This window comes from Pangasianodon hypophthalmus, chromosome 21 (genome assembly GCF_027358585.1).
Source record: "Pangasianodon hypophthalmus isolate fPanHyp1 chromosome 21, fPanHyp1.pri, whole genome shotgun sequence".
Lineage (NCBI taxonomy): Eukaryota > Metazoa > Chordata > Actinopteri > Siluriformes > Pangasiidae > Pangasianodon > Pangasianodon hypophthalmus.
The window spans coordinates 13,535,415-13,561,952 of NC_069730.1; the positions used below are offsets into that span (position 1 = coordinate 13,535,415).

The 26,538-nt window shown below is 40.3% G+C and overlaps 1 protein-coding gene across 9 annotated transcripts in view; it reads right to left on the reverse strand.

The window, feature by feature from the left end:
- The window catches only part of LOC113533154 (myomegalin), a 70,219-nt gene that overhangs the window by 17,346 nt on the left and 26,335 nt on the right, over nucleotides 1-26,538 (reverse strand). For 2 of the 9 annotated variants that reach the window (XM_026925068.3, XM_053227734.1), the window contains exons 1-20: nucleotides 13,518-15,922; nucleotides 11,462-11,599; nucleotides 10,641-10,760; nucleotides 9,551-9,643; nucleotides 9,225-9,428; nucleotides 8,961-9,119; nucleotides 8,547-8,651; nucleotides 8,195-8,332; nucleotides 7,885-8,064; nucleotides 7,349-7,543; nucleotides 6,827-7,027; nucleotides 6,682-6,742; nucleotides 6,511-6,596; nucleotides 6,326-6,394; nucleotides 5,967-6,073; nucleotides 5,522-5,661; nucleotides 2,529-2,656; nucleotides 1,326-1,489; nucleotides 791-1,184; nucleotides 378-576 (exon numbers count right to left, since the gene is read on the reverse strand). In XM_026925068.3, the coding sequence (XP_026780869.3) occupies nucleotides 378-576; nucleotides 791-1,184; nucleotides 1,326-1,489; nucleotides 2,529-2,656; nucleotides 5,522-5,661; nucleotides 5,967-6,073; nucleotides 6,326-6,394; nucleotides 6,511-6,596; nucleotides 6,682-6,742; nucleotides 6,827-7,027; nucleotides 7,349-7,543; nucleotides 7,885-8,064; nucleotides 8,195-8,332; nucleotides 8,547-8,651; nucleotides 8,961-9,119; nucleotides 9,225-9,428; nucleotides 9,551-9,643; nucleotides 10,641-10,760; nucleotides 11,462-11,599; nucleotides 13,518-14,681 (4,045 nt within the window). In that variant the 5' untranslated portion in view covers nucleotides 14,682-15,922. Of the gene's footprint in view, nucleotides 1-377; nucleotides 577-790; nucleotides 1,185-1,325; nucleotides 1,490-2,528; nucleotides 2,657-5,521; nucleotides 5,662-5,966; nucleotides 6,074-6,325; nucleotides 6,395-6,510; nucleotides 6,597-6,681; nucleotides 6,743-6,826; nucleotides 7,028-7,348; nucleotides 7,544-7,884; nucleotides 8,065-8,194; nucleotides 8,333-8,546; nucleotides 8,652-8,960; nucleotides 9,120-9,224; nucleotides 9,429-9,550; nucleotides 9,644-10,640; nucleotides 10,761-11,461; nucleotides 11,600-13,517; nucleotides 15,923-21,159; nucleotides 21,214-22,978; nucleotides 23,133-24,265; nucleotides 24,427-24,639; nucleotides 24,764-26,538 lie in introns of those variants that run through there. The other 7 variants (XM_026925065.3, XM_053227736.1, XM_053227737.1 and 4 more) reach the window with 6 other exon arrangements.

Genomic DNA, 26,538 nt, shown 5'->3' on the forward strand with positions numbered 1-26,538 from the left:
AAATGTTTTTGTAGACGTGAGGTGTGTGTTGTGTGTGTGTGATTATGATCCAAATGTTTTTGTAAATGCTGAGGATGATAAGCAGCTGTTACTGATATTTTATTGTAAATGCTGAGGATGATAAGCAGCTGTTACTGATATTTTATCTCACTGTTGCTGTTTTTAGCTTGGTGAGGACAAAAACATTATGTCCTCACAAGGGTAGGATAGTGTCAAATGTCCTAACAACTAATTCTTTTAACAAATAATTCTTTTGGTTACTTAGGTTAAGGTTAGGTTTAGGTTTAGGTGTAGGCATAGCATTAAATAGCTACAATACAAACTACTGTGCCCGTGTGTGTGTGTGTGTGTGTGTGTGTGTGTGTGTGTGCACATACTCAGTAGTTCTCTGTACTCCTTGAGCTGGTCAGCCTGTGCGTGTACAGTGGCCTCAGACACCATCAGTCGCTCTTGGAGCTCTCTGCTTTCCTGGCGGCTCAGGGCCAGGTCGCTACGGAGACGCTCGGCTTGCTCACGTAGTCCCGCCTCGACATGCTGCCAGAACCCTGCAGAACCTCCATTTTCTCCCTCTAAGTCCTGCATCACACAAACACACACACTGTTCATAGTCTTGCCATATCCATTTTCAGTGAAATAACTTAGAATTAGATAGTACCTGTTAGATCGCTCAAGTCATTAAACAGAAATTTACTGCTCATCCGAACCTAATGACTTGTTTAGTTATTACTGAGGGCTAAGAGCAATTCTGAATATCGAGCTAAATCACAAAGCCATGACATTAATTGTTTACCTGTGCTCTGGATTCACCCGTAGCTTTGTGAGTTAGCAGCACTCCGAGGTCTAGAGAGTGAGGTCTGTTACACTTCCTCTTCCCCGCTCCCTCTCTCAGAGTCACTTTCGGGAGGCCACGCTTTCCTCGAGGGGCCCGCATGCCCTCCTCCTCCTCCTCTCCCTCTTCTTCATCATATTCATCCTCCTCTTCCTCGCTGCTGGTCATGGGGGTTCGTTGCTGGTCATGGGGGTTCAGCCTGTCTGTTTCACTTTGCTCCCACCTTCTGCACTTCACAGTTACATTACTTTCTGTTCCCAGTCCACATCCAGATCCAGAATCCTGTCCAGATCCAGATCCACTGCCGCTCAGTTCCAGCTTGTTGTTTTCCTCTTGCAGGTTTGGTAGTGTACACCTTGATGATAAACATTTCATGATAATAAACAGATGTTTATACCGATCATTATGTATTTATCAGAACTGTAAACCAAATCCGCCAGTTAAAGCAGTGTTGAGGTATGTGTTTATTTCTGAGTGTGTGTCTGAGTGGAACTACCTGTCCTGAGACAGCGAGGCACAGCCAGCCTGGCTGAGCTGGCTTTTCCCTTCTCCTGTCTCTCTCTCTTCTCTCTTCTTCTGCTCCACCTTATTCTGCCATCCTCCCCTCATGGCCTCCTGGGATATCCTCCTGCTCACTGGCCCTCCAGACACCCCAGCATTCTGCCACAAGGAGACAGAAAACATGGCTCCACTGATTCATACTGCCTTCTTATGAAGCCAAAAGTAAAGACTTGCTCATGTTTACTTAGTAGATTGAAGCCAGAGTTAACACAATAGAGACTGGAGGTGGGGAAGTGTGTCTGCATGGTGTGTGCCCTTATTTTTATTCCACTTCTTCACTCTGCTCTTAAGTAATCTGACAGTGAAAATCTCCTGGTCCACATTAGTCACTCAGAGTGATTTCTGTAAATAGCATTCCTACAAGTAGAGAAGCTGTTAGTAGAATTACACTTACTTGCAGTAGCACTGACAATTTTTTAAGTAGGTGAACATTTTTATTGACTGGCTATCCCTTATAACTGCTACACTGTTTAATTATTTGGGGATTTTTACTGCTGTTTTCTTCAAGCTGTCTTTAATTCACAAGCCTTGGTTATTTGTCCACATGCAAGTGTGTTTGTGCCGAACAAACAAGCATAACGTCAATTATTAAGCCACGCCCACAGTTCATGATGGCATCACGGCACATGACTTAAGTCTAACATTTTCCTCAATTGTTTTGGGTCTATATATCATCAAACTAAGACAATGGCATTTCAGATCATGTTTCATCAGTTCAGCACTTTCCCTTGTTGCTCTTTAGACCCGAAGTTCCAAGTTTTGGGTTCTTACATATTATTTAGTAACTACTATGAATTAATCAGTAACTAGAGTGGGATTAATAGGAATGGTATGTAGCACGAGTATGAGAATACCTGGACCCCTAAGGGCTTGATAACGTTACATTTGGCTGAAATTAACAGTGTGAAATCACTAAGGTGGAAAAAGTACACCATTTGAATCACATCCAGTTTATGCAGTAAAATATGCATGTCAGTTACTCCAGCTCTGCTCACTAAGGATAAAAAGCTACAAGCAAATTCCCACCAACTAGCAAGTAAAACTCAAATTCTCTCTTAGTAGGTATGAGGGTTTTAAGCACATACATGTCATTTAGTTGCCATTATCATGGATTTTACCGTAGTGTGTTTTCCTTTACCTCTGTGCTAGCCAGACTCTCAGCGGACAGTTTCACATCTTCTTCTATACTGTCGGTGAATTCTTCACTGCTACTGCCTTCATCTTCATCATCATCGATCTCGTCCTCATCCTCATCTGTGCTGAACTCTAAAGAGAAGAATACAGTCCGAAGATGAAGAAAGGAAAATTGTTTTTGTTTTTTTTTTTTCCCCTGAAGGCCTTTCAAATACTATGTTTCAAATACTATGTCTTCTTTCCACAATCCCTCTTTTTATATGCCTCGTTCCTCAAGCCTCAAAATGACGACTACATCATTTTGTTTATTTTAATGTGTTTTCCAAAAGTCTCTCTCCTTCACTTGCGCTTTTTCAGAAACAGTCATGAGGCTAAAATGGAAAAGTCTGTCAGGAAGCTCTGAGCCAACTATCCTGAAGTCCTGCCCATGTCTTCCTCTCTTTCTCTTTTCCTCCCTCCCTCTTCCTCTCTCAGGCACACACAAGGCAAACAAATGGACACAAGCTGGTCAGAACATATTCAAAAAAAAAAAAAAAAGTTGCTCAGTGTTAATTTTCCTTGATAGCTTCCATAAGCTATGAGACACACACACATACAGAAAGTATGAAAGTCCAGAACAAGTTATATAAGCTGAGGTTCCATATTAGGCCTGAAGCTTTAGCAGAGCGAGTGAGTCATTATAAACCACTCCTTTTTATGGACTCTTAATGGATTTTGGCTGCATGGCGATTTGCTTACAGGCAGAAAGGGAGTGTGAGTGATGTTTTCACACCAATCTACTATGACACCATTAAAATTAGAGGTTGTGTAAGAGGAATTAGTGATGTCAGTAGGATTATTTGATGTGAAAATGGATTAAAATGATCAGGTTTGACAATCTTGGACAGAGCAGGGGGTACATTTGGGTCTCTGATTAATTCTGCTATGTAAGCTGTTTATTGCAAATGTGATAATATTCTTTGACTCAGAGTGATGTTTGATAATTGCCAGGTCTTTATAATATGGTAGACCTTTACAACTGGGTTAATTAATAGTTAATATTAATCTAAGTGTGTAATATTTATACAGTGGAAACATATATTTGTCCATGATATATAAAATGTAGCCAATATAAGTAGAGGAAGGGGATAAATATTTTTGAGGAAAGCTCTTGAAGGGCCTCAGACCATGACACACTTTATAGTGAAGCCATTTTGTGTGTGTGTGTGTGTGTAAACTGTATTATATGCTTATGTCACTGTGGAAGAATTAAAGAAGAAAAGAAGAAAATGCAGCTTTTCACTGTGTCTGTGTACTGATGTAGAACTAAATGACACATTTCTTGATTATGCATTTTTTATAGAAACCCTGGGTGTGATGTAGTAGGCATGCAAACATTAGCATGCACGGTTAGCATGCATGTGTCCATGACAATAGAGGACAATATTGAACTGACTACCAAATTAAAGTCATGTTTATGGATTCTGAGCCAGTGGGCTATCTTAAAATAATAATAATAATACTAATAACAGAACACACGCAGCTGTGCATTTCCTATATACTTACCTTGTGTGGAAACTTAATGCTCCAAAAGTGTTTGTTCTTTATTATGAATTATACCACAGCACTGTTGAATTCTTGAAATCTGATTGGTCAGAAGGTGTTGATTAATTTTCTGCAACAGCAGCTCAGACAATAGTGCCAGTTATTATTTTTAATCGCACGTCTATATTATCGTCTCTATAGCAACAGCTAATTCACGGGGATCTGAATAGCGGATGCTTTACATATTTAACGGATTTAAAATGTGTGTCATTGCTGATATGGTAAAGCTTTCTGTGAGCAGATGTTAATTTAGCATTTTTGGAAGGAGTCTCCAGTGTTTGTGCTTTGTAACAGTCAGAGGTAAGCATGTCAGGAGAATCTTCAGAACAGACAGCGGGTGTCTCTGTAAAATGGCTGTATGTCTTATTAACTTCAAGGCAGAGAAAAAAGGGAGGTTGGTATTGTTATAAAACATTAAATGTAACTGTAAACAGATTAAAATTATGACCTGTCACTCTTCAATAAATAAAAATGATTAGCTTTTGGCAAATTGCTGTGGTATAAGAGGAATTAAACACCTCGGGGAGTGCAGTTATTGGAAAATGATCAATTGTTGTTCAACAGCACACCCTGTCATGTTTTATGTTTAACTATATCACTTACAAGTCTAATGATATGGTTGACAAAAAAAATACAAAAAACAGTTCTGACCATGTAAGCTGGTTTAGATTTATTTCCTTTACTGTGAAGTACATAAACATGACCTTCTTTTGTTTTTTTCTGTAGATAAACCTACAAATCAAAATCTCATTTGGCACCATGTTTAGACAGCAAGGGTGACAAAGACTATAGGTGACAAAGAATAGCATGCGGGATGCCACAACTAGCAGCTAATCAAAGCTGCTAACCAAATACCAGTTACTGCATTTTACAATTGCATATATTATTAAAGAGGAGCAAATTGGACAATTAAGCAACAAGCAGACTATAAGTCCTGACCCAAGTTCAAATAGTAAGAATAAGAATAAATTCGCGAATCAAGCTTGAGGCTTTGATTGAAATATATTAGGCATATCTGTGCTTATGTGCGTAAATGATGAAAAACTGAAAAAATGAATGAGGCAGACTATGCAGATAGCAGCACTTTACAAGGAAACATGAACACGAGAATCACAATACACCGCAATGGCAAAACGGACAAGAGCACCCAAAAAGCATAAAATGCAAACACGTATAGAGAAACATGTATAAAACATACACACATTAAAAATGAATTAAAAAGTCACATCTGTTTGCCTTGCCACTTTGTGTCCACAATGATCACACTGTTAGTACACTTTGCTGTTAGTTGAAGTGCTTTTCTGTTGAACGCGCTTGTTTCAGACCCACTCTCTTATACAGTGCTAGGAACGGCGCCCCCTGCTGGCCCGGAGGCCTTTTGTAACGTACAGCCCAAACTCTGCTGTGGCCCACCTCCATAGTCAGCGTGGGCCTTAGCTGCCCTGTCCAGTGCCAGAGCTGTGTCTTGGGTCCTGCTCAGGACCTCTTCCAGCTGTCCTCGCAGCGCCTGAACCGTGTCCAGCTCCATGTGCAGCACCCGAGTTTTCTCCACACTGCTCAAGCAATGAAACGCCACCATTCAAATGATACAATATTAATTACAATGCATACTAAATGCCTTTCAATCTCTAAAGTAGCATCTAGGAAGTACAGCACCACAAAAGTCACTTAATGCTATAAAATGATATTATTTCCTACTGGTTATATATTTTCATGCTAAATGACTAATATGATTAAAGTAAAGTGTGTCTGTGCTTCGATGTAATGCATGATCCAATAAAAGGCTTCTCAACCTATGTACTCAATCTAAGTCCCAGGTCTAAGATGACTGTCTAATCTAGCTATCTCAGGTCCTAACCTGTCTCCTGTGGAGTGCATGTGGTTCAGGTTTTGGTAGAGCTTCTTCTCGGCTCTCAGAGCCTGGTTCAGCTGCTGGTACTCTGATACCAACTGCTCCAGCGCACTCTGTAGAGACAGAGTCACACCATATCACACACTGGACCAACCCACTTATTTCAACCTTATTCATAAAAAGCATGCCAAACTCATTTATTATTACACCATATTGGTGGTTGTAATTTGGTGGCTGATAATAATCTAATAATTAAATAATAATAAAAGATTGGGATGATTCAACTTAATCTCTATCTCCAGCATATAAAAGACAATCATAATAATCAGTAATGTTATTATATTGATATTTTTCCTGTTGACTACCTGGGGGTCAGTGCCAATCCGATTTTCAGGCTTTTTGGTCAAAGCAGATCTTAACTCCAAAAGCTCCCGCTGTGAATGCATAGGAGAAGGCGGTAAAACAGATGGCAAAAATAGCAAGTAATTTTAATTACGAGAGAGAGAAAGAGAGAGAGAGAGAGAGAGAGAGCACGTGTGTGTGTGTATACCTCTGTCTCTCTGTGTTTCCTCAGGGCGATCTGAAGCTCCTCTTTAACAGCCTGCATCTCCAGCTCTGAGCTGCTGTCCCCTGATCCTGCTCAAAATGCACACATACACATTTACATTACTCACCTTTATTACTAACTACAGCTCCAGGAACACAACTGAAGTGAACATACTCAGTGTTGTTGCTGATGATCTGGAGGTTGCCTGTGCCTCTTCCTGACTCTGCATCAGATCCTACACAAGTTCACCACATTTACTATCACATTCATATTAACTCAGTGGTTGGAATGTGTCTATATATATACACACATCTCTTACCTGTATAAGGCTTTCTTTCTCTCTCAGTATACTCTGAAGTCTCTCCAACTCCATGGCCAGTGGAGCCCCTCTTTCTCTCTCCCTCTCCCTCTCCCGTGTCACTTCACTGAGCTCCTGTTCACGTGATGAGAGCTGCCTGCGCATCTCCTGTAGCTGCCCGGTCCGCTCCGTTATCACCTGCCTCAACCTCTCGCCACTCTCCTAAAAATTCAAGGATCAGTTATACACTGGAATATTGTCAAAACAAAGCTGGTCAATGGTTGAGAGGCAACTGCGAGTGAATCAATATGGGTGTGTCTGCATCCAATTCCAGTTACACACATTTCATTCTTTTACAATCCAAGCATATCTATAGAGGCATATCCTCTGTACCTGCCAGACTCAGTAAAGGGGGCGTGGTCTCCCATTCCTCCAAGCTAACACATTTTTAAATTGCAATCAAACTTTGCACAATACTGAATCAAAACTCATAAGGTCAGATACGAACTTATAGTATATTGACTGTTCATTGTTTGGCTGTACCTTGATGTAATGGTCTCTGGAGCTGATTGTATTGAGCAGGTCTTGGATCAGAGTGTGGTGCTCCTGAGTCTGCCTGCTGCGCTCAGACAGCATCTCCTGAAAGAGCCGCTCTTTCAGTGCCAGACGTGACTTCAGCTCCTCCACTATCTCATTAGGGCTGGGGGAGAGCTTAGCCAACAGCGCCGCTGTCAGGTCCTTTAACACAATCATGCACACAAACTTTAGCACCGAAATATCATGATCCCAATAACTGATATAATTCAGTTTTCTTAAAGGTATAGTCTGTACATGACAAAGTCCACTACTCCATATACGACTAAACAGTTACAGTTAAGAGGGCTTAGGTTTGTAAGCACGGTTATTCTTTCACACAAGGCTTATGATCTGTTACTGGTTGGACTGGTCAGGGAAAGTCAGGAAGTATAACAGGTTTATCTGGTCTAACTGAAACAAATCCTACACTCACTATGATGAAGCTGTAGAATTGATAAAAAGACAGGCAAAAGTATACAATAGGTGCGTTTTTATATGTTTACCTCTGTCTCCTTGCTGCGTGTGTGTAGTGTAGTGTGCAGCTGTGCGATGATGTTGTCTCTCTCACGCAGAGCGACTGTGTGTTTCTCATCGCACTGCTGTTTGAGCCACTGCAGCTTCCGACACGCTTCCTGAGTCTGCTCCAACTCCAGCTCCTTACTGCGCATCAGACCATCCAGACTCTGCTCTCACACACATGCACACACATTAATACCTACAGGAAATACTCCTAGCTCTGTAAGATCGTCATTTTTCTAGATTGTCAAACATAAAAAAAAAAAAAGTTTAAAAATCACGTAGACATAGACACACCGTGATTGTCTCCTCATTGTTGGTCAAAATACAACGCAGTCTCTCGAGATCTCTCTCTTTCTCTCGGAGCGCTAATTGTAGCTTGCGCACCTCAGTCTCCTTCTCCTCCAAGCAGCGGAACTTCTCATCTATAGCGCGCTAAGAAGGTACACAACGCACACTTACACACACCATCTGTGCCTTACATACTCAATGCATATAGGTACTGACTAAGTGAATAATATGACAAGACACATATTATCTTTATTTATATTATTACAGGTTACATTATTACATTATTTGTACTTGTCACAGTTGCCAGGTTGCAAATGCATTTAGCAAATGAGTGGTCTCTTAGCTGCTAACACAATACCTCCAGAGCTTTGTCCCGGTCACGAATGCGACTCTTTAGTTTGTCCAGCAGGGCGTCTCGGGGTCGGCCAGTCTCAGCAGGCTGGTCCAGCAGCTCTGAGTACTCCTGCCACACACACACACACACACACACACACACACACACACACACACACACACTTTTAGAAGACATTTATAGTTAATGCTTTTGGGGAAAATCATAAAATTAAAAACTGTCGCTGCTGTAGTTTTGCTGCATTCTTGTAAGAAATGCAGGTCATGTGACAGACATTCATTGAATCTTTCTTGATTAAAAGAGTAGCCATACTTCAGTGCCTTTTTTCTGTTGCCTAATGACATTTTTGTGGAACTGAAAAATCTTAAAACCATGATCTTCGTTAAACCTTGGTTGAACTAAAGCTGATTATCTGCTAACCTGCACAATTCTCTCCTTCTCCCTTAGAGAAAACTGCAGCTCTGAGATGGTTTTGTCTTGGGCTAAAATCTCAGAGTGTTTATCGGCCTCGCTCTCCTTCAGCTGAGCTTCCTTCACCTGTAGCTCTGAACGCAACTGCTGGACTGTGCTGCGCAAATCCTGCAATACACACACAAACACACACAGGCATAAACACAGACAGTTACCATGCTGACCACAATTCCCTGTTGTCTTTAGATCCTTGCCTTTAATGTTTATTCCTACCTGGTTGTACTTTTCGGTGGTCTCCCTGTGCTGCAGCGCCGCCTCTAGGTCACCGTGCAGGCGGTCACGGGAGTGTGCCAGGTCTTCTGCCACCCTCTGGCTCTGTCTCTGTGCTCGCTGACTGGCCTCCAGCTCCAGCTGGCAGGAGAAGAGAGAGCTTTGTAGTGCCACCACCTCAACCTGCAGGTCAACCCCTTCTACAACCTGGAGACAGAGAGAAAAAGTGGGGTGGGAAAACAAATACACATACCAGCATCTTAGACAAGTTATTGTAACATGCAAGAAAGACAGAAAAAAGAGAAGAAGAGAATCAGAAAAACACTCACCTGTGAATGTTGGAGCTGACTGCGATGGGCCATTTCTCTGAGCTTACACAGGGTGGTATTCTGTCCTTCTATAACCTGATATAACTCCTGTGTCTACACACACACACACACACACACACACACACACACACAGAATATGAGATTTCCATCCTGCTTTGCAATTAGATGGTGATCATATTTGTGCTAACAAGACTGGTTTGACTTGTATATTTTCATGTAACTTTGTTCCATACAGCTAAAGCATATGTGAACACGTGTATATTAGCACAGTCAACTTCAGGGTTATTGGCACCCTTCAAGAAACTGGACAAAAAGTTACTATAAAAGCCTCCACTCTTCTGGAAAGGTTTTCCACTGGATTTTGGAACGTGGCTGTGGGGATTTGTGCTCATTCAGCTGTAAGAGCATAAGTGAGATCAGGCACTGATGTCAGGCAAGAAGGTCTGATGCACAGTCCATGTTCCAATTCATGCAAAGGTTTTCCGTGAGGGTTTGAGGTCAGGGCTTTGTGCAGGCCACTAAAGCTTTTCCACACCACCCTTGGGAAATCATGTCATTTTGTGCACAGGGGCAATGTCACACTGGAACAGGTTTGAGACCCTTTAGTTCCAGTAAAGCAAATTCTTAAAGCTACAGCATACAAAGACATTCTGTCCGAGACTTCAGACCGAGTGTGATTGCTGTATTCTCACCTACCTAAATGAACCATACCAAAAACCATACCAAAAACACACCAGGGTTCAATTTAAATGGACTCAATACTGCATACGTGAAAGCACCCTAAGTCTGAAGTTTGAAGCTTGTGAACCCTGAAAGCCTGTGACCTGAATTAAAAAGGATGGTCTACACGTGCACACCTACGAATATAAAAGAACTTTAAATGATCTGCATGGAGGAGAGGAACAATGTCCTTCCATAAATATCTCTCACTGCACGTTATTCATTACTGCCCTTTTCAAAAGAGTGCCAATAATCCTGGCATTGACTACATGAATGTGCATGTACACACATATATATGCACAGCATGTACAACCTCTGAATTGTGTGTGTGTGTGTGTGTGTGTGTGTGTGTGTGTGTGCGCGTGCGTACCTCTGTCTCCTTAGTATTAAGACTTTCAGTGAGGCTCTGGATTGTCCTCTCCTGATTCTGAGCTGCCTGTCTGATAGAACGCAGCTCAGTCTCCATTTCACTCAGCTTTTCCTGAAGCTTCTGAAAAACATGTCAGCATGTCATTACTGTAAATTCTTAATCTATTCCTGAAATTTAATATACAGACGGGTGTCAAATTAAAGGAAAAACCTGAAACAATATGCTGAAAAACATTATGCAGAGTGTACTGCATGACACAATTAAGCAATAAACATCCCACCATGCTCTGAAGTGTGTATAAAAATGCTAAGCCAGCCCAGATGATCTCGATTTTGGATGAAGATGTCTTATCCATATTCATATCTTATCTAAATACAGAAGGCAACAGTAAAAAGGGTTGGAAATTGTGGTTGAAAACCACAAGTACTGGTCTAAAAAAAAAAAATGTGATCCAGTCAGATGAGTCATCCTTCACCATATTCTTGACAAGTGGATGAGTGCATGTGGAATGTACATCAGGAAAAAAACGGTACAGGACTGAATGCTTGAGCCATACAGTGAGGGGATTCGGTGGCTCTATTATGATGTGGGTGTTTTTTTCTACCATGATTTGGGTCATGTGTCTCAGACTCTTTTGGAAGAATGGCGTTCATCCCCCCAGGACAGATCCACAGACCTGTAGAATCAGTGTTAAGGTGCACTGAAGCTGTGCTAGTGGCTCGTGGTGGCCCAACACCTTACTGACACTTTATGTTTTAGTTTTTCTTTCAACAGACTTGTCGATAAAGATATTCCTTTAAAGATATTCCTTTTTCCAGTACCTTGTTGCTGGTTTCGCTATCCTGGATCTTATTTTGGAGGGACTGAACCTGTAGCTGAGCCTTCTGCAGTTCACTCACACACTGGCCTGCTGCAGATTCATACTGGTTCAGCTGAGACTGCTGCTCTTCAATCAGAGACTACAACAAAGAGAAACATACACCCATTACACCACACACTCCTACAGCCTTTACTGAGACAGCTGTCCTATGAGAGAGACAAACCCACATTAAAATACATACACACAGTACTGCCCTTCTGTATAATAGTATGGTGTAACCCCAGTTCTAGTGCATAAAGCTACATGAACCACTCCTATAAAAGCCTCAGTAATTCTCTACAAACAGGGTGGTACTCTCAGTTATTCCTCTATACCGCACTACTCTGTACTGCCACTGTTAAAATGTCAGTGAACACATTCATTGTCCTGTATATTACTGTGACAAACATGAGGTCAGACTTTGCATCTGTGTGTGTGTGTGTGTGTGTGTTCTGCTTCAAGCAGTCTGTGAGACAACTAGGTCAGTGGTGATGCCATTTCCGCCATATTAACCTACTTAAATGAAAGTGCCCCGGCTTTAGCTAAACTAGGAAGGGCAAAGAGCACCTCAGCAGAGACAAATGGGGGATGAGAGCTAGCTTTATTCATCACTAATGCACTCTATAGTGCACAGAGAGCTTCCTGAGCTGCAAATCAGAGTTGCCACTTCCTGCTTCTGTAGCATGCTAATCATCCATGACAACGCTATTATAATTTTATTTACACTAGATAGTGACACTGTGCTTTCAATGAATTCAGAGTGCTTTAAAAAACAAAACAAAGAAACATGGTAATTCCCATTTTCCCCCATATCAGAACATTATTCATAATCTTATATCTCTTCTAAGATACAGTAATCTATTGATACATGTGTTAGAGCAGGGGACATAAATTTCCATCCATTTGTATTGATCTTTACAGCTGCTGAAACCTACCGTATGTTCACAATAGCAAGCAATAATTCACTCGTGTTGCTTGGAGTTCGTCTCTTGTGGGCATGTTACATCTGATAATCTATTAAACTTCCAAACAACGTTTTGTGTTTTCCTTCACTACAACCCATCTTCAATCAAAACTCTTCAGGACAAGGTCTAGTTGGAAGCCACTGTGACAACCTATAAAAGGCCAGTCTTTCTACTACAGTACATTTCCTCCTTTATCCATAGAATAAGCAGCAGCTCTAATGTGCTGGTAATGGTTGGGTAAATTTACACGGCCAATAGTGTGATTGATGTCATATTGATCCTCAGGGGGGCCATAAGCTACATACACTGTCCTTAATGATAGCTAAATGGACTTTAACACTAATCACGCAACACAATAAATCCTCCCTATACTCGATGTTTGCTACTGTCCCTGGGCCTGACAAACAGGCATCCAGGGGTGAAGATAAAATATATGACCTTGATATGCACTATTCTGACACAATCCCATTCAAAGGCTAAATTATATACAACAATGTTTTCGCCTTGTTAACTTGCAAGCAAGTACTATGACAAATTATTCTATATGTTGTGTTATTATTAATAATATGTGTAGTGCAGATGTGATTCCCATAACCAAGAATTTCAACACGTTTCCCTGTATTAAGAAAAAAATGGAAACCAGTTTACCTGAAACTCACTTGTATTGGAAGAGTATATAAGGGAGTAAATACTTTTGACTGTATTGCTCCAGTGTTGGTAAAGTTGGATAAAGTAACATAAAAACAGCTTTGGTGAAACTTTTATTGTTAAAGTGTAAAGGTAGTTGTTTTCAACTGGTGTTATATAGACAGATATTTTGAACATTCACTATCAGAATGCAACAAGTGCCCCTAGACTTCCATAATATGTGAATTTCAAGTAAACGGGGAACCATGCAGAAATTCTTGTCTGTAGTAGTTTGACATACGCTACTAGACTAGGTTAAAAACTACTTTCAGTATTCCTTTCATTGGTATGTACCCTGACCCTGACTGGTCATTTGGGTATCCAAAGATAGATAGGACTTCTTCATCTACCAAGCCATCACTTCACCTTCTTTTCAATTTTCTTCAAGCAGAAAGGCAAGTACTCCACATATCCATCATCCCACATCTCTTCCAGCTCAGCCAACTCCAGTGCCAGGCTGAGCCGAATTCTTGGTGGCCCTGGCATCTCTAGCGCAGAGGCTGCCCGATCAGTGGGGGTCCTCAGGGCTTGTTCTGGGTTGCCTAGCTTAATGCCTGTATCCACACACCCAGGTTTGATTAAAACAGGCAGCTTGCTTCCATGGGGGACCCGGATAGGTTTGTATATGCAGTTCTGAACCAAGCACAGCGCTAGCTGCAGTTTGCTAGCTGCACTCGCACGGTCTAGATTGGGTTCCAAGTGCTGCTCTGAGACCGAGTCCCAGTTCTGCTCTTCCTTCCCGTCTCGCTCCGCCTCTCCAACAGGGGGCACTGCACCCAGGGTGGAGGTTAGGGAGTCTGCTGAGTTGCTGGAGCTTGGCCTCCCTCCCAAAGTCTTGTCACTGTCAGATGAAGCCCTTGCTGTTTGCTGACTCCCTGGAACGAGGGTAGTTGATGCCGTCGTTGTCATGGTAATCTCAGAGTAGCGTGTGGAAGGACCACAGGAAGTGCTACGTGCCAACTTCCTGGGTACCTTGCACACAGCCTCATAGTCCGAGTCAGCTACGCGGAGCGCGCTGCAACCTCGGCATCTTCTTGACCGGTGCCAGAGCGAGGACACATCTGACCCATGGCACTGTGGAGTATGGCTACACTCCAACGTTTGCTCCTCGTCCTCTGCCCATGACTCGTAAACCGAATACATCAGGTCCTCTTCGACAAGAGCGCAGTACTTGGCATCATGAAGGCTCGACATATCCACCATGCAGTCTTTCTCCCCAGATGTCGCATCGCTGTTGTGCTTGTGATACATTCCGCTGATGCATTGTCGTAGACGGTCTTTCTCCAGCAGGAGCTTGTGCAGGCGCTCGATGGAGAGCGCCTCCACTCGCGCAACCACCGTGTCAAAGCGATACATACGCTCAAGCATAAAGGCACACTTGCTGCAGATAAACTCTCCACGGCCGTCCCGGCGCAGCTCGCGGCCCAGAGCGTGTGACAGCAGCACCTGTAGCCTGGCTGCTGGGTGGAAGATCCAGCGGCGTTGATTCCCGCATAACTCGCGGGCGCAAATCCGGCACACCTCCTTCATCCTGGATTGGGTTGATCGCAGTCTTTCCAGGATGAACGATCAGTCTAAACTTGGAATGAGCTTCAAAACCAGTCCATATCCAGTGGTCTGTTCAGTAATTAATTTGGGTGACAAAAATGACACCAATGCTATAAATGTCATGACCTAAGATGACCTGTGCTGAAGATATCAGATGCATTTGTAGGCTTGTAGATTTGTGAACAGTCTTTAAGCCTGACATCCAATGAAATGTTTCAAATCTGATCTGTAGAAGTGTAGACTAGAAAAAAGAGGGGAGAATGTGTACTTAAATAGAGCATCTCTCTAAATGGGGATGAATATTGCGTACTCTGTCTTGACTGAGGAGGACACACAGCAGGTGACAGGAGAGTTCACCTTCTAATAAAGCCATCCTTGTTAAACCAGGCCACGCTGCAGCCTCCGGAAAATGAAGGTCGATGTACCGGTATGGTACAGCAGAGAAGGGCATATTATTCGCTTTCGATAAAGCATAAACACCCAGTTTTGACTTCTGTCCTACGTAAATCCCAATGTCACCGAAACTGAAGGCGTTTTAGGAGCCATTTTGTGAGTAAAGACGCCGGTTTTTCCTCTCACAGCAGTGAAGCCGGTTCATCCTCTCCTCCTCTCGCTGCTTCACCGCCACATCCTCCGTCACTACTCTGTCAGCTATATAACGCAGGTAGCAGCGCTTCAGTCCTTAATGGCTTCATTCTCTTTCCCATTCTCTGTCTTCGTCTCTTTTTTTTTTCGTCGTTTTTTTTTCTCTAGACAGACAAACCGAAGTGAATTAAAAGCAACCGCTGCGGTACGGAGAGTCCTAAATAAAGCGCCACACACATAGCAATGATGTAGCAGCGCTGTGGTTGTCGAGGCTCGCGACGAGGGAATGTACCATTTCCCAAAACACCGGTTGTGCCATTTGTCGCAACGCGCTCTAATTGTAATGTATTCACCCAAGATTTGAAATTTCTTACACTATAAATATTGTTCGGGTGAACAAAAATGGGTTAAAGTTCTGAGAAATGTTTAAGTTATGTGTGGGAGAATATATATAGCTCAACAAGCGGGCTGTGTCTACCTCTGCAGTCTGGTTTGGAATTTCCCACACAGGCTTTACTAAGCCGCAATGTGTTAGGTTCAGCGAGCAGGTGAAATGTCACGTGGTTATTAACCGATATGCATCATGTAATTTTTTCCAGTTTCATATTTAGACAAGTGGTTATGACCAAACACGATTCCAGCTCATAATACAGATGAAGCGTTTCAAATTCAGATCAAATTAAATTTTCTTGAAAAAATCCTCCACTTTGCTCATAATTCTTCTAACATGTGATCTTCAATGGCTCCCAAAATTTATTTTGTAATGAAATTCTGAGCTGACTTCTAAAGTTTTAAAACTCTGACCTATTTTCACTTTGGTTAATGATTTCTTTCATTACCCAAAATATCGTTCAGCTACCTGATGACAGTGGTGCAAGTGGCATTTAGGTCTTTGCTTCATCTCTGCCTAAAGAGAGCGATGCAGCAGCGCTTTAGTCCTTTAGTCTGTCCAGTTCTCTCACCTCCTCATCTGTACACTAAGCTCAAACAGATCAGGTTCTAACGATTTCAGTCTAATACCACCGTCTACACTACTGCACTCTTCATCTCACAGATAACTAGCCGAGTCGTCATCTGAGTAGACATCCCTGCCCCTTTAAGATTATTATCTCAAGCTAAATTATATATTAGATAAATGCTATTTATATAACAAAGCAATGAGGTGCAATATTGGCAGTACTCAGTCAGATTCTTTGCAATGAGGTCAGTCCGCCTCAGGGTCTCATTTGAACTGATTTCTGTTAAAAAAAAAAAAATACAATACTGGATCTGTAATCTTGCTGCCATGTTCTGTGCTGTTGTGGTTCATGCAAATATTCTTGCTCAAAAATAGACCAACACAGCATGGCACACACACACACACACACACACACACACACACACAACAGTGCCGTGTACCTTAGACAACACTAAATATAAATTTGGACAAAAATCATTTGAGAGCCATGGTGACATGCAACATGAACAAGGTTATGAAAAGGTGGTGATGGTCACAGTGTATCAGCTAGACACACACACACACCCACCCACATGCTCTGTCTGAATCTTATCTCTGTCATGGAGAGTCACAGGAGAGTCATCTATCTCCTGAAAGGTCATGTGTTTACTGAGAATAATGACAAGCATGTGGGGCTAAACAACAAAGAGTATGTTCTCTAAAAACTGAATTAGTTGCACGGCTGTCATACCTGAAGCAGAAATGGTGTGCTATTAGGGTTTGAATGAGTATTGTAGACACCTAAGTACTCAGCAGCACGTCCCCAGAGTTTCACTTTTTCACAGTTTCACTGTGACTACTAACACCTGTAGCTCATTTAGTCTTTGCATGTTTTTCTTTAACATGATTTATATTATTAAAGAATATCGAAGTAGGTCTTTAGATCTTTGGACCAGAAAGTGACACTTATTTCAATAAATCTCTCTTGCATCTGTATCTACTTTGTGTCTTAAGCGTCTTTTGTACTACAATTTGGAATGATATGAAAAGTATGTTTACAATATTTCTAAATAAATTATTAATAATTAATTTCTAGAATTCTAGATGCAGCAGTGCTTTAGTAAAAAGAAAGGTAAGTCGGTCTGAACAGAGATTAGTATGAAAATATTATTTTCAACGCTAACATACAGAGAACGAAATGGTGGTTAATGATATGGTACAGTAAAAGTAAATTGTGAAAAATTGTGACATTAGGTTTAATCAGCTACACACACACACATAGAGATAAATACTTGCAAACAAATTCATTTTGAAAGCAATTACATTAAATTATGTTGGCAATGCTGCATGGTATTTAAGCCTGTCAAACCCACCAAGTGTAACAATGTTCCATATTTCCTTCAGAGCATAAGCAGTAAGCACCGAGCTCCTATTTTTTCTTACATTTGTAAGAAAAAATACTATAGTGCTCTATTCTGTCTATGGCTTTGTAAATAGATCACGTTTCATCCACCATTTTTGACACCTTTAGTTGTGGTAGGTTTTACACAAAAGTCCTACTGTAGTGTAATGAGTGAGTCTATCATTGGCCAGTGTTGTGAATCTGAGGGTTACTTGAGTTTATAGGCAAATCTGACAACATGCAAAACTCAAAGTTAGGCAAAAGTGGAAAGACCTTAATGTCTGAAAGGATTAAAGAGCACAAATGAGTGTAACGTATACACTACACTAACTACAACAACCGGCCTAATTAGCTTCCACACAGCCCTTCTTGCTCAACCCATGTCTTATGTATATCATAAGACGTAGTGCATTACATTTTTGCATCTAATAGTTAAAATGTGAAAGGCTGAATGAAAGAGTGAGTGTGTAAATGATTGTCTGAGAGAGAGAAAGAGTGAGTGAATGTGAATGAGTGAGGCAGCTGTGTTGAAGTCGGACAGCAATCTGAGCCTAGTAATTCCTGCCATCTCCAGCGTTTGCATATTCCGTTGTGCTGATTTACAAGTCAAACCGTGCCTGGAGGCAGCATGTACTCATGCCTTCTCAGAAACACATCAAACACATACTGTACACTAGTCACCTTCCCATCTTCAGTAGCCAAGTGGCAGCTGCACAGTCCTGGGTCACTTCCCAACAGGATCACATCTCAAATCCTAATATCACGGAGAGTGTATCACCACGAACACACATCTCTTCCTTTCCAACTTCCAACACAGAACAAATAAACTCTTCCTTAAACTGTCGGACAAGTTCATACAGGAAATAGTATATAATAAAGTGTAATGTGTTTTGCAAAACACGTTATATATTATATTGAGAAAAATGTATTCTGACTACACTTGTCATGCTCAGTGTCCTCCTCTAGTAAATGGAAACTTATTACCACACACCCACTATTACTCTCTGAGTAGTGGTGTTTATGAAGCTCCATAATAATCCATAAAGCACTGCACCCACTATGTAATACCACAGACGATACTGAAGGTTAGACTGAAACTAGTCTGCTATTAGCACCAAGATTATTAGGCAAAGCATACAGAGACTTGTTTCTTTCAACTTGACCACATGGCAGCAAAAAGAAATGAGATGTAGCAAACTATCACACAGAAATGATATAAATAACAGAATCCAGTAAGTAAGAAAAAAACATTTCAGAATGTGCTGTTATAGGAAAATAATCAACAACAGGTGGTAATGAAGTGAAGGAGCATTAGTATATCTACAACAGCATGTCACAAAATGTTTTATTCCACTTATACATTATATATTATTTATTTATCAAAGAACAACACACTGTAGGTTTTATCCATTTATAGTTACATTTACAAGTTAGCTCCTATTATAGCAGCTATAAACACTATGTATATAACATATAATATAACGTATAATATAACAATTTCCTGAATATGATAAAACCTACAGTGCCCTCAATCCTTAGATTTGACCATACTGGTAAACTAAAAGGAGTAGCTTTAATTCTGACTGTCACAAAGTAGTGACACTGTAGACTCCTTCCATAAATATTAAATAAATCTCCTTACTGAAAGCTATACCATATGTTTTTTATTTTCTTTTTTCCTTTTTTTTAAATAACAACACATTTTATAACCCATTTGGTATTAGTCTTAGATTATAGAGTGCATCCATTATTAAATGAAGTATACGAAAACTAAAATGTGCAATCTTACGAATAAAGAATTCACTTTAAAAAAAACCACCAAGACAGCTCCTGCATAAATAAAATGAACTGGAAGTGACTTAAAATGACTGGTAACTGAGTCAAACTCTATTGGTGACCGAGTCTATTAGTACATTGGCCTGAAACAGCAAGCCAATGCTCTGGTTATGTGATATCAATCTCTTTTGGTTTCTTAGCTCACAGAGGGGGAACTCACAGCTGTCTTCATTTTATCACACAACCTATAATGTGCTCTATGTTACTTTTGCTTGAAAAGGCTCTGAACTCTGTTTCTCTTTCTCTTTCAAATGTCTCTTTCAAGGTGACCTTTCATTATCCTCCACTAGAGGGCAAGCTTTGATCATGAATATTAGGCAAAGAAATATGACATAGTGAAGGGGGGGTGTCAGAACTGAGACACACTCATACACCTCCCAGAAATCAAGAAAGTACCAGCAAATTTAGTTAAAATGTTTAAAACTTAAATTGCTTAAAGCTATTACTTAAAACTGTAGAGTTATTTAACACATTTCTCTACACATACAGTATAATTGATGCCTATATATTTGATATCAAGACACCAGATCAAGATAAACCCCTAATTAACATTCATACTGGAATTAATAGTCTTATTAAGTGATGTTTCAATGATGTGATGTCTGGGGCAAGAAAATGAAGCGTCTGGGCTATTAGTTTTTAATCATAGTTATCTGACAGCCAAGTTGTTTAGTGGTCACTAGCATTTTTTTTCTTCTCTCGTCCAACAACCGACGAAAGAAAAACAAATTTACTACTGATAAAAGTTTTACATTGTATGTACATGTTTCATGGCAGTACGATGCACCTCAGCGCTATAGTGCATGCTACTCATTCTGAATCCCACCACCTGCTGCACTACACACACATTAGCATGCACAGCTGAGAGATGATCTGGTCATAATCAGGAACACACAGCTATGTGAAAAAACTGATGAAACTGAGCCAAGTAAAGTGCAGTGTAAACCCCCATCTCAAGGTTAAAAAAACTGAGAATAAATAGCTTGACTCAAATAATAACTTTTATGCACAATTTGAAGAAAAAACACCATAACTCGTAGCCAAATGTTAGTCTTGCTTTTAGTCAAGGGCACAAACACATTTTCTATAAAAAGATATTGACTACGGCCATGCTGTCCCCTACACGGTAAATTATATACTTGTTTTGTGTCAATATTAATGCAGTTAACTAGCTAACTAGCTGGTCATACTTTATGACATTACGGTAGCTATGATTTTTTAGTTAATTCAGTTTCCTGGGAACCAAAAGACAGGACTGGGGAGCACATGTGAGCTTTGATTCGGCTGGGGATGAATGCAAGTGCAGAATATTTTATTTAAAGTGAAACACGTGAACAAAGACTAGGACTACGTAACATAAACACAAACATAAACTATACAAGCATGATATACTGTATACATGAACATGGCATGGATACAACAACATACAATGACACTACTCACAACAGACCCTAGACCAAGAGTGCTATACAAACGTGTGTTATATACGTGATTCAGGTGCTCGTGATCGTGTGACTCAGTTTGTGACGTGAACATGTGGAGTGCAGTCGCTGCTGGGTGATGTAGTCAAACACTGCTATCGGTGCTAACCTTATATAACTCATGAATTTATGATTTGTACGCCACTGTAGTTCTGCTACAAACTGGATGATGATAAAACACAAATATACATTTAGTGACCCAGATCCAGTGAGTCCTACCTGCATTTCCTGTTGGACACGCAGCCTCTCACGACCCAGCTCTTCCTGATAAAACTGTGATGATGAAGAATAGCAATCACTATCATACATAATGTCATATTCAGTTTATGTGTAATTAAAATCATTTGGAGCTTCTTAAATGTTATTGTGTTCTGAGAATGATAGCACAATTACATCATAAGACATTTTAATTTATAGTTTTGAACAATATATTTTACTTCTAAAGGCAAAGCTTCACATTCAGAATGAGTTCCGCAGTTTCCAATGTTCCAAAAGATACAACTCGAGAACTCAGCAGCTGCTGATGTGTCAGCGGAAACATGAGTTCTAGTCCCATGATATCTCATGTAACATCAATCATACAACGGAAAGTGAGAGTCCTGACCTAATTAGCACCTCTCTTGACAGTCAGATCTGTCAAATTATACAAATATGAACAGACCGTATAGAACTGAATATTTTTGTCTCAGCGGTTCATTGCTTCACTGTGCACTTTTAAGGGGAAACATTTCTGCCAAATTCTGTTGTGTCAATATCAATGGCGCTAAGAAAAAGCCACTAAATAGTCTTTAATAAGACTATATTACTCTTTATTGTTGATCTGAACTATTTTTCTGCAAAATCACACGTTATTAAGATCATATTGTAAGTAGAGGGGTGTTTCATAGTGATGCAGATTATGAAAAGAGTCATGTCAGCATATGATAAATTAGCTTAAAGGTGCAATCTTTAAAACAGTTGCTAAGCCTGTAATAATCATAGAATTTAATATATATATATATATATATATATATATATATATATATATATATATATATATATATTAAAGAGAGAGAGAGAGAGAGAGAGTACTGTGCAAAAGTCTTAGGCACATGCTGTAGAGCAAAGATGCCTTCAAAAATTATGAAATTAAATGTTTCTACAGAAAATAATGCTATAAAGAGCAGTAAACAGTAATAAAAGAAACAAAGTCAATATCTGATGTGACGATCCTTTGCTTAAAAAATAGTACTCTCAGGTAGAATTAGTGCAGTTTTATAAGGAAATGAGCTATAAGTGTTACTGAGCATCTTGCAGAAGCAGCGACAGTTCTTCTGGAGACTTTGACTGTCGCACTTGCTTCTTATTTTTGTAGCAAAAATCCAGCAGCCTTCATTATGTTTTTGTCTGAAAAGTGTCTCTGATGTAATTGCGCTGCTTTCTTTACTGACATACAAACATTTTTCTGTAACATTTAATTTTGTGCTGTAAAACTAAATGTTGGGAAATCTAAAATATTTTTGTACTGACTCGACAATGTAGAAGTCATAAAATAAAAATTTATAACAAAGTTTGTACTAAAAAAATAGGGTGCCTAAGACTTTTGCACAGTGCTGTATATATACACAGTATTCACGAGGCATTCATAATTTCAACAAAGGTGTGAGGAAAGGGCTTTTCATGGCTTATTAAAGTTTATGCTGCAGTTGCAATTCACTTTGCAGGCACTAGAGCAGGGGTGTCCAATCTTATCCACAAAGGGCCAGTGTGGGTGCAGGTTTTCATTCCAATCAAGCAGGAGCCACACCTGATTCCACCTGTTTAATCAGGTGATCTTGGCTTTCAAAAGACTCAGGTGTGGTTTCTGCTTGGTTGGAACGAAAACCTGCACTCTCACCGGCCCTTTCCGGATAAGATTAGACACCTCCGCACTAGAGGGCTCTAAAAATACCAAATTTCAGAAAGACTTCTTAAAACTGATGTTCCCTATGCTCCATGGCTACTTTTTTGCCTGCTGTCATGCACACACACACACACACACACACACACACACGCTCACCTCTGCATCTCTCTCTTTTTGCAGTAGGGAGGTAGAGAGTTCTTGGAGCTGTTCCTCCATCTCTGTGACTCTCTGTCTCAGAGAGCTCCTCTCCTCCGTTAACTCCCGTATCAACATCTCCTTACAGCGCACTGCCACAGTGAGCTCCTCAATCCTGTAGAGAAATAACACACATTAACAACCTGTATGACTGAGTGCATGTGATAGCTGAGCAAAATAACAGAGCTCTCCATACTACAGATCAGAGGTGGCGGACCATGGTCAGTGTTTCAGCGATCTGAACCCAGTACTCAGGAAAGAAAATACTGTAGCAGAACTGATAAAAATGAAAATAAAAAAGCTGAACAAACATGAACAAACTCAGCTTCTATAGCAGATCCTCTGGTGCAGTTTATCTACTAACATGCATTTCAGTAAATGATTTAGTAGATACCAGCTCACTGGACCAGAGACATTAGTTCAGAATGGGGGAGTTTTCACCGACATACACAGATTTTTTTAACCTCTCTGGACTGAAGAATAAACAGATGACATGGCTTATTTAAAAAAAAAATCACAACCTTTAAAGAGAAATGGATAAAGAAATATTATTCTCCTCATGTCAAATTCAAAAAAGATGTCTCATAGACCATGGTGCTAGTCAAAAGTGGCGATGTTAAGAGCCATTAAGAACATTATTTGCAAAAAAAATAATAAAAAACACCAAATATTTCTCAAAAAATTCAATAATCTAAATCTAATCTAAACTCAGGAAATTGAATATTGTCCATAGTATTATTGAAGCTGCATTGTTCAAATCCTTGAGTGCCTTTAGTTAGCTAAGTAGCACAAGTGTGACATGCTCAGACAGCACATGTTTCTGGCATTAAAAATACACTGGAATCCATTTAAGATTCGTCCATATTCGCTAGAGGTTGTGCTACAACACTTTTTTTTTCTTCACTTGAATGTGGTCTGTGGATTAACTCCAGCTTAAGATAGTTTAAAACCCTTAAGCAGAAGCTAAAAATTAATCACTTTAGAGATGCCGCTTTTAATATAGTTTTAATAGAGCCCTATGCTTTGTTTAGTGTGTGTGAGACTATGGTCAGGATACTGCCGACCACTGAACGAACACACACACACACACACACACACACACACACAGACAGAGAAAGAGAGAGAGGCACAGAGGGCATGTGTTGTGGGGGTACTGTGTTATTTTTAGAGGGAGAACTGTTTCAAATTGCCTCAGACTCCAGGTCAGAGAGAATAACTCAGTTATAACAACTCTCTCCTTTTCTTTACCTTTTGCTGTCTCTGTTGTCAGGCAGCAGGTTGGGAGGTTGGGAGCTCTTAGCAACAGACATCTCCTTGGTGATGGGTTCCATGGTGACAGGGGGATGCTGGGAGCAGGACTCTGCGAGACTGGCCATGCGTTCAGCCTCGCTCCGTGCTAACTGGGCCTCCTGCCATAAATATCATCATCATTATCATCATCATCAATCATCAGCGTCATCATTAATATAGTTATGGTCTTCAGTATGATCATCAACAAAAGCACCTGTTCACCTGTACAACTGCGTAAGTGTATATGTCTGAAGTTATGTGAATCAGTGTGTAAGCGTGTGTGTGTGTGTGTGTGTGTGTGTGTGTGTGTATGTGTGAGAATGTATCTCTACCTCCTGCAGGAGCTGTATCTTGGTCTGCAGGACCTGTTGCATGTGGTCGATCTCCTGCTGTCTCGCCTCACAGCGACGCTGAAGCTCTGCTTCATTGTTATTGGTCAGGCTCTCCGCTGTTGTCCTATCCGAAAACGGCAAGGGCGGGTTAGCTGGAACACCACTATCTTGCTTTGTTTTAAAATATGTCCAGAAGATGTGCCCCAGAACAGCTGGTCATGCTATTAATTTGAATGGCTAAAATCTAATATCTATCAATACCTCAACAATGAAACTATGAGGACTGAATGATATCTTGTCTTACCAATGGTATAATAAGAATGAACTATTACACACACAGTTAAAGACGTAAATTCCTGTTTTCTAATTTTATTCATGATTTCTAATAGTATATCAAGTCCACAATGTTCTACTGGCTTCATGTCATGTTTCCTCTGAATGCCAAATATGGTAAACATAAAACCTGTAACCCTTTTGCTCAAACCAGAAACACTAAACTTGCGCTTCTGTCGAATTATTGCACAGTATTTTTGAATTATTGCAAAGATAATTTGGGGAAAAAACATATGATAGAGTAAATAATCCACCTTGTTCACATTCCTTACACTCATGACTGCATTTCAAATGTGCTTTCGCAATCAGTGCTGGTGATGTGTTAAGTGTGATGTGTCACTGTTATGGGCTGAAAAAAATCAAGCCAAATGCACAAAATCACTGCATGGATGTACAGTCTGGGCTATAAAGAAATCAGCCCCAGCCTTGCTTATTTATACCAGTCTGTGTACTTTCTTTATGACTATTGGTAGCACTTGATTACACAAAAGTCCAAAATAAGCTACCTTAAGACGTTTGTTAACTACATATAATCTTATGTGGATGCCAAAAATGAAACCTTATCCTGATGATGTTTATTTATCTTTGAAAGACAGAGGGCTTAGAACTGCTAGCCCATTTATACCAGCCATCACTGGTCATTCCAACACCCACAGCTATCTATGCATAAAGCTACAGCTGTTTTAAGAACAAATGGCTCGCTCTGGATGTCTTTTTTTTTTTTTTAAGTTCTCTGCAAGTGTAGACCTGAGGAATCTCATGCATATGTTCAGATGATGGAGTCAGTTGGCTGACCAAGCCTGGTGGGTTTAAATCTGACCCTAATTTACCAGACATTCCTGAAGAGCTTGACTAGCTAGAACAGATGTGTTACAATTACCATATACAAGGCTAAGAATGTTTTATATGCCATGATACTATGGCTTTTGGAAGGAAGTCATGGGCTCCCAAGTGGCACAAGTAACTAAGAAGGTGTGCCCTATCACCCGAGGACGGCTTCGGGCATCCCGAGGCAGAGGATGGCTTTTAATTTTTTCATGTTTAAACATCTGTCATCATGTCTTAGAATAGCTATGGTTAGTACTTGGAGACACACACATACAGATGGACTCATTTTTGCAGGGATGGGACTCCCAGAATGGCCCACGCCACTGTGTCTGTCACTGTGTGTATAAATGTGCTGGTTTTAAACCGGGATAATGACTGTCAGCTCACACCCACCATGGATGAGTATTTTTCCAGCTGTTGTTGTAGAGCCAGCACTTATATTTAACAAAAATTAATGTACAAACTGTAGCTGTAACTGTACCATCATGGTGTAAAACATGGTGTAATTTTATTTACTGACAATTCATTTTAATCATTTTCTCATTTTATTGAAATTAAATGAAATTAATTAAATAAACACATTACACAATGTACATACCATGATCACTTTATGAGCTACCAAAAACAGATTGCTGTCTATATTGTTATCTAAAATAATTTTTCCCTACGTTTTTTTTTTGTTCACAACAAAAAAAGAAAGGCGAAGGTTTTTAGCAGAAAAAATGGATAAGGTGGGGT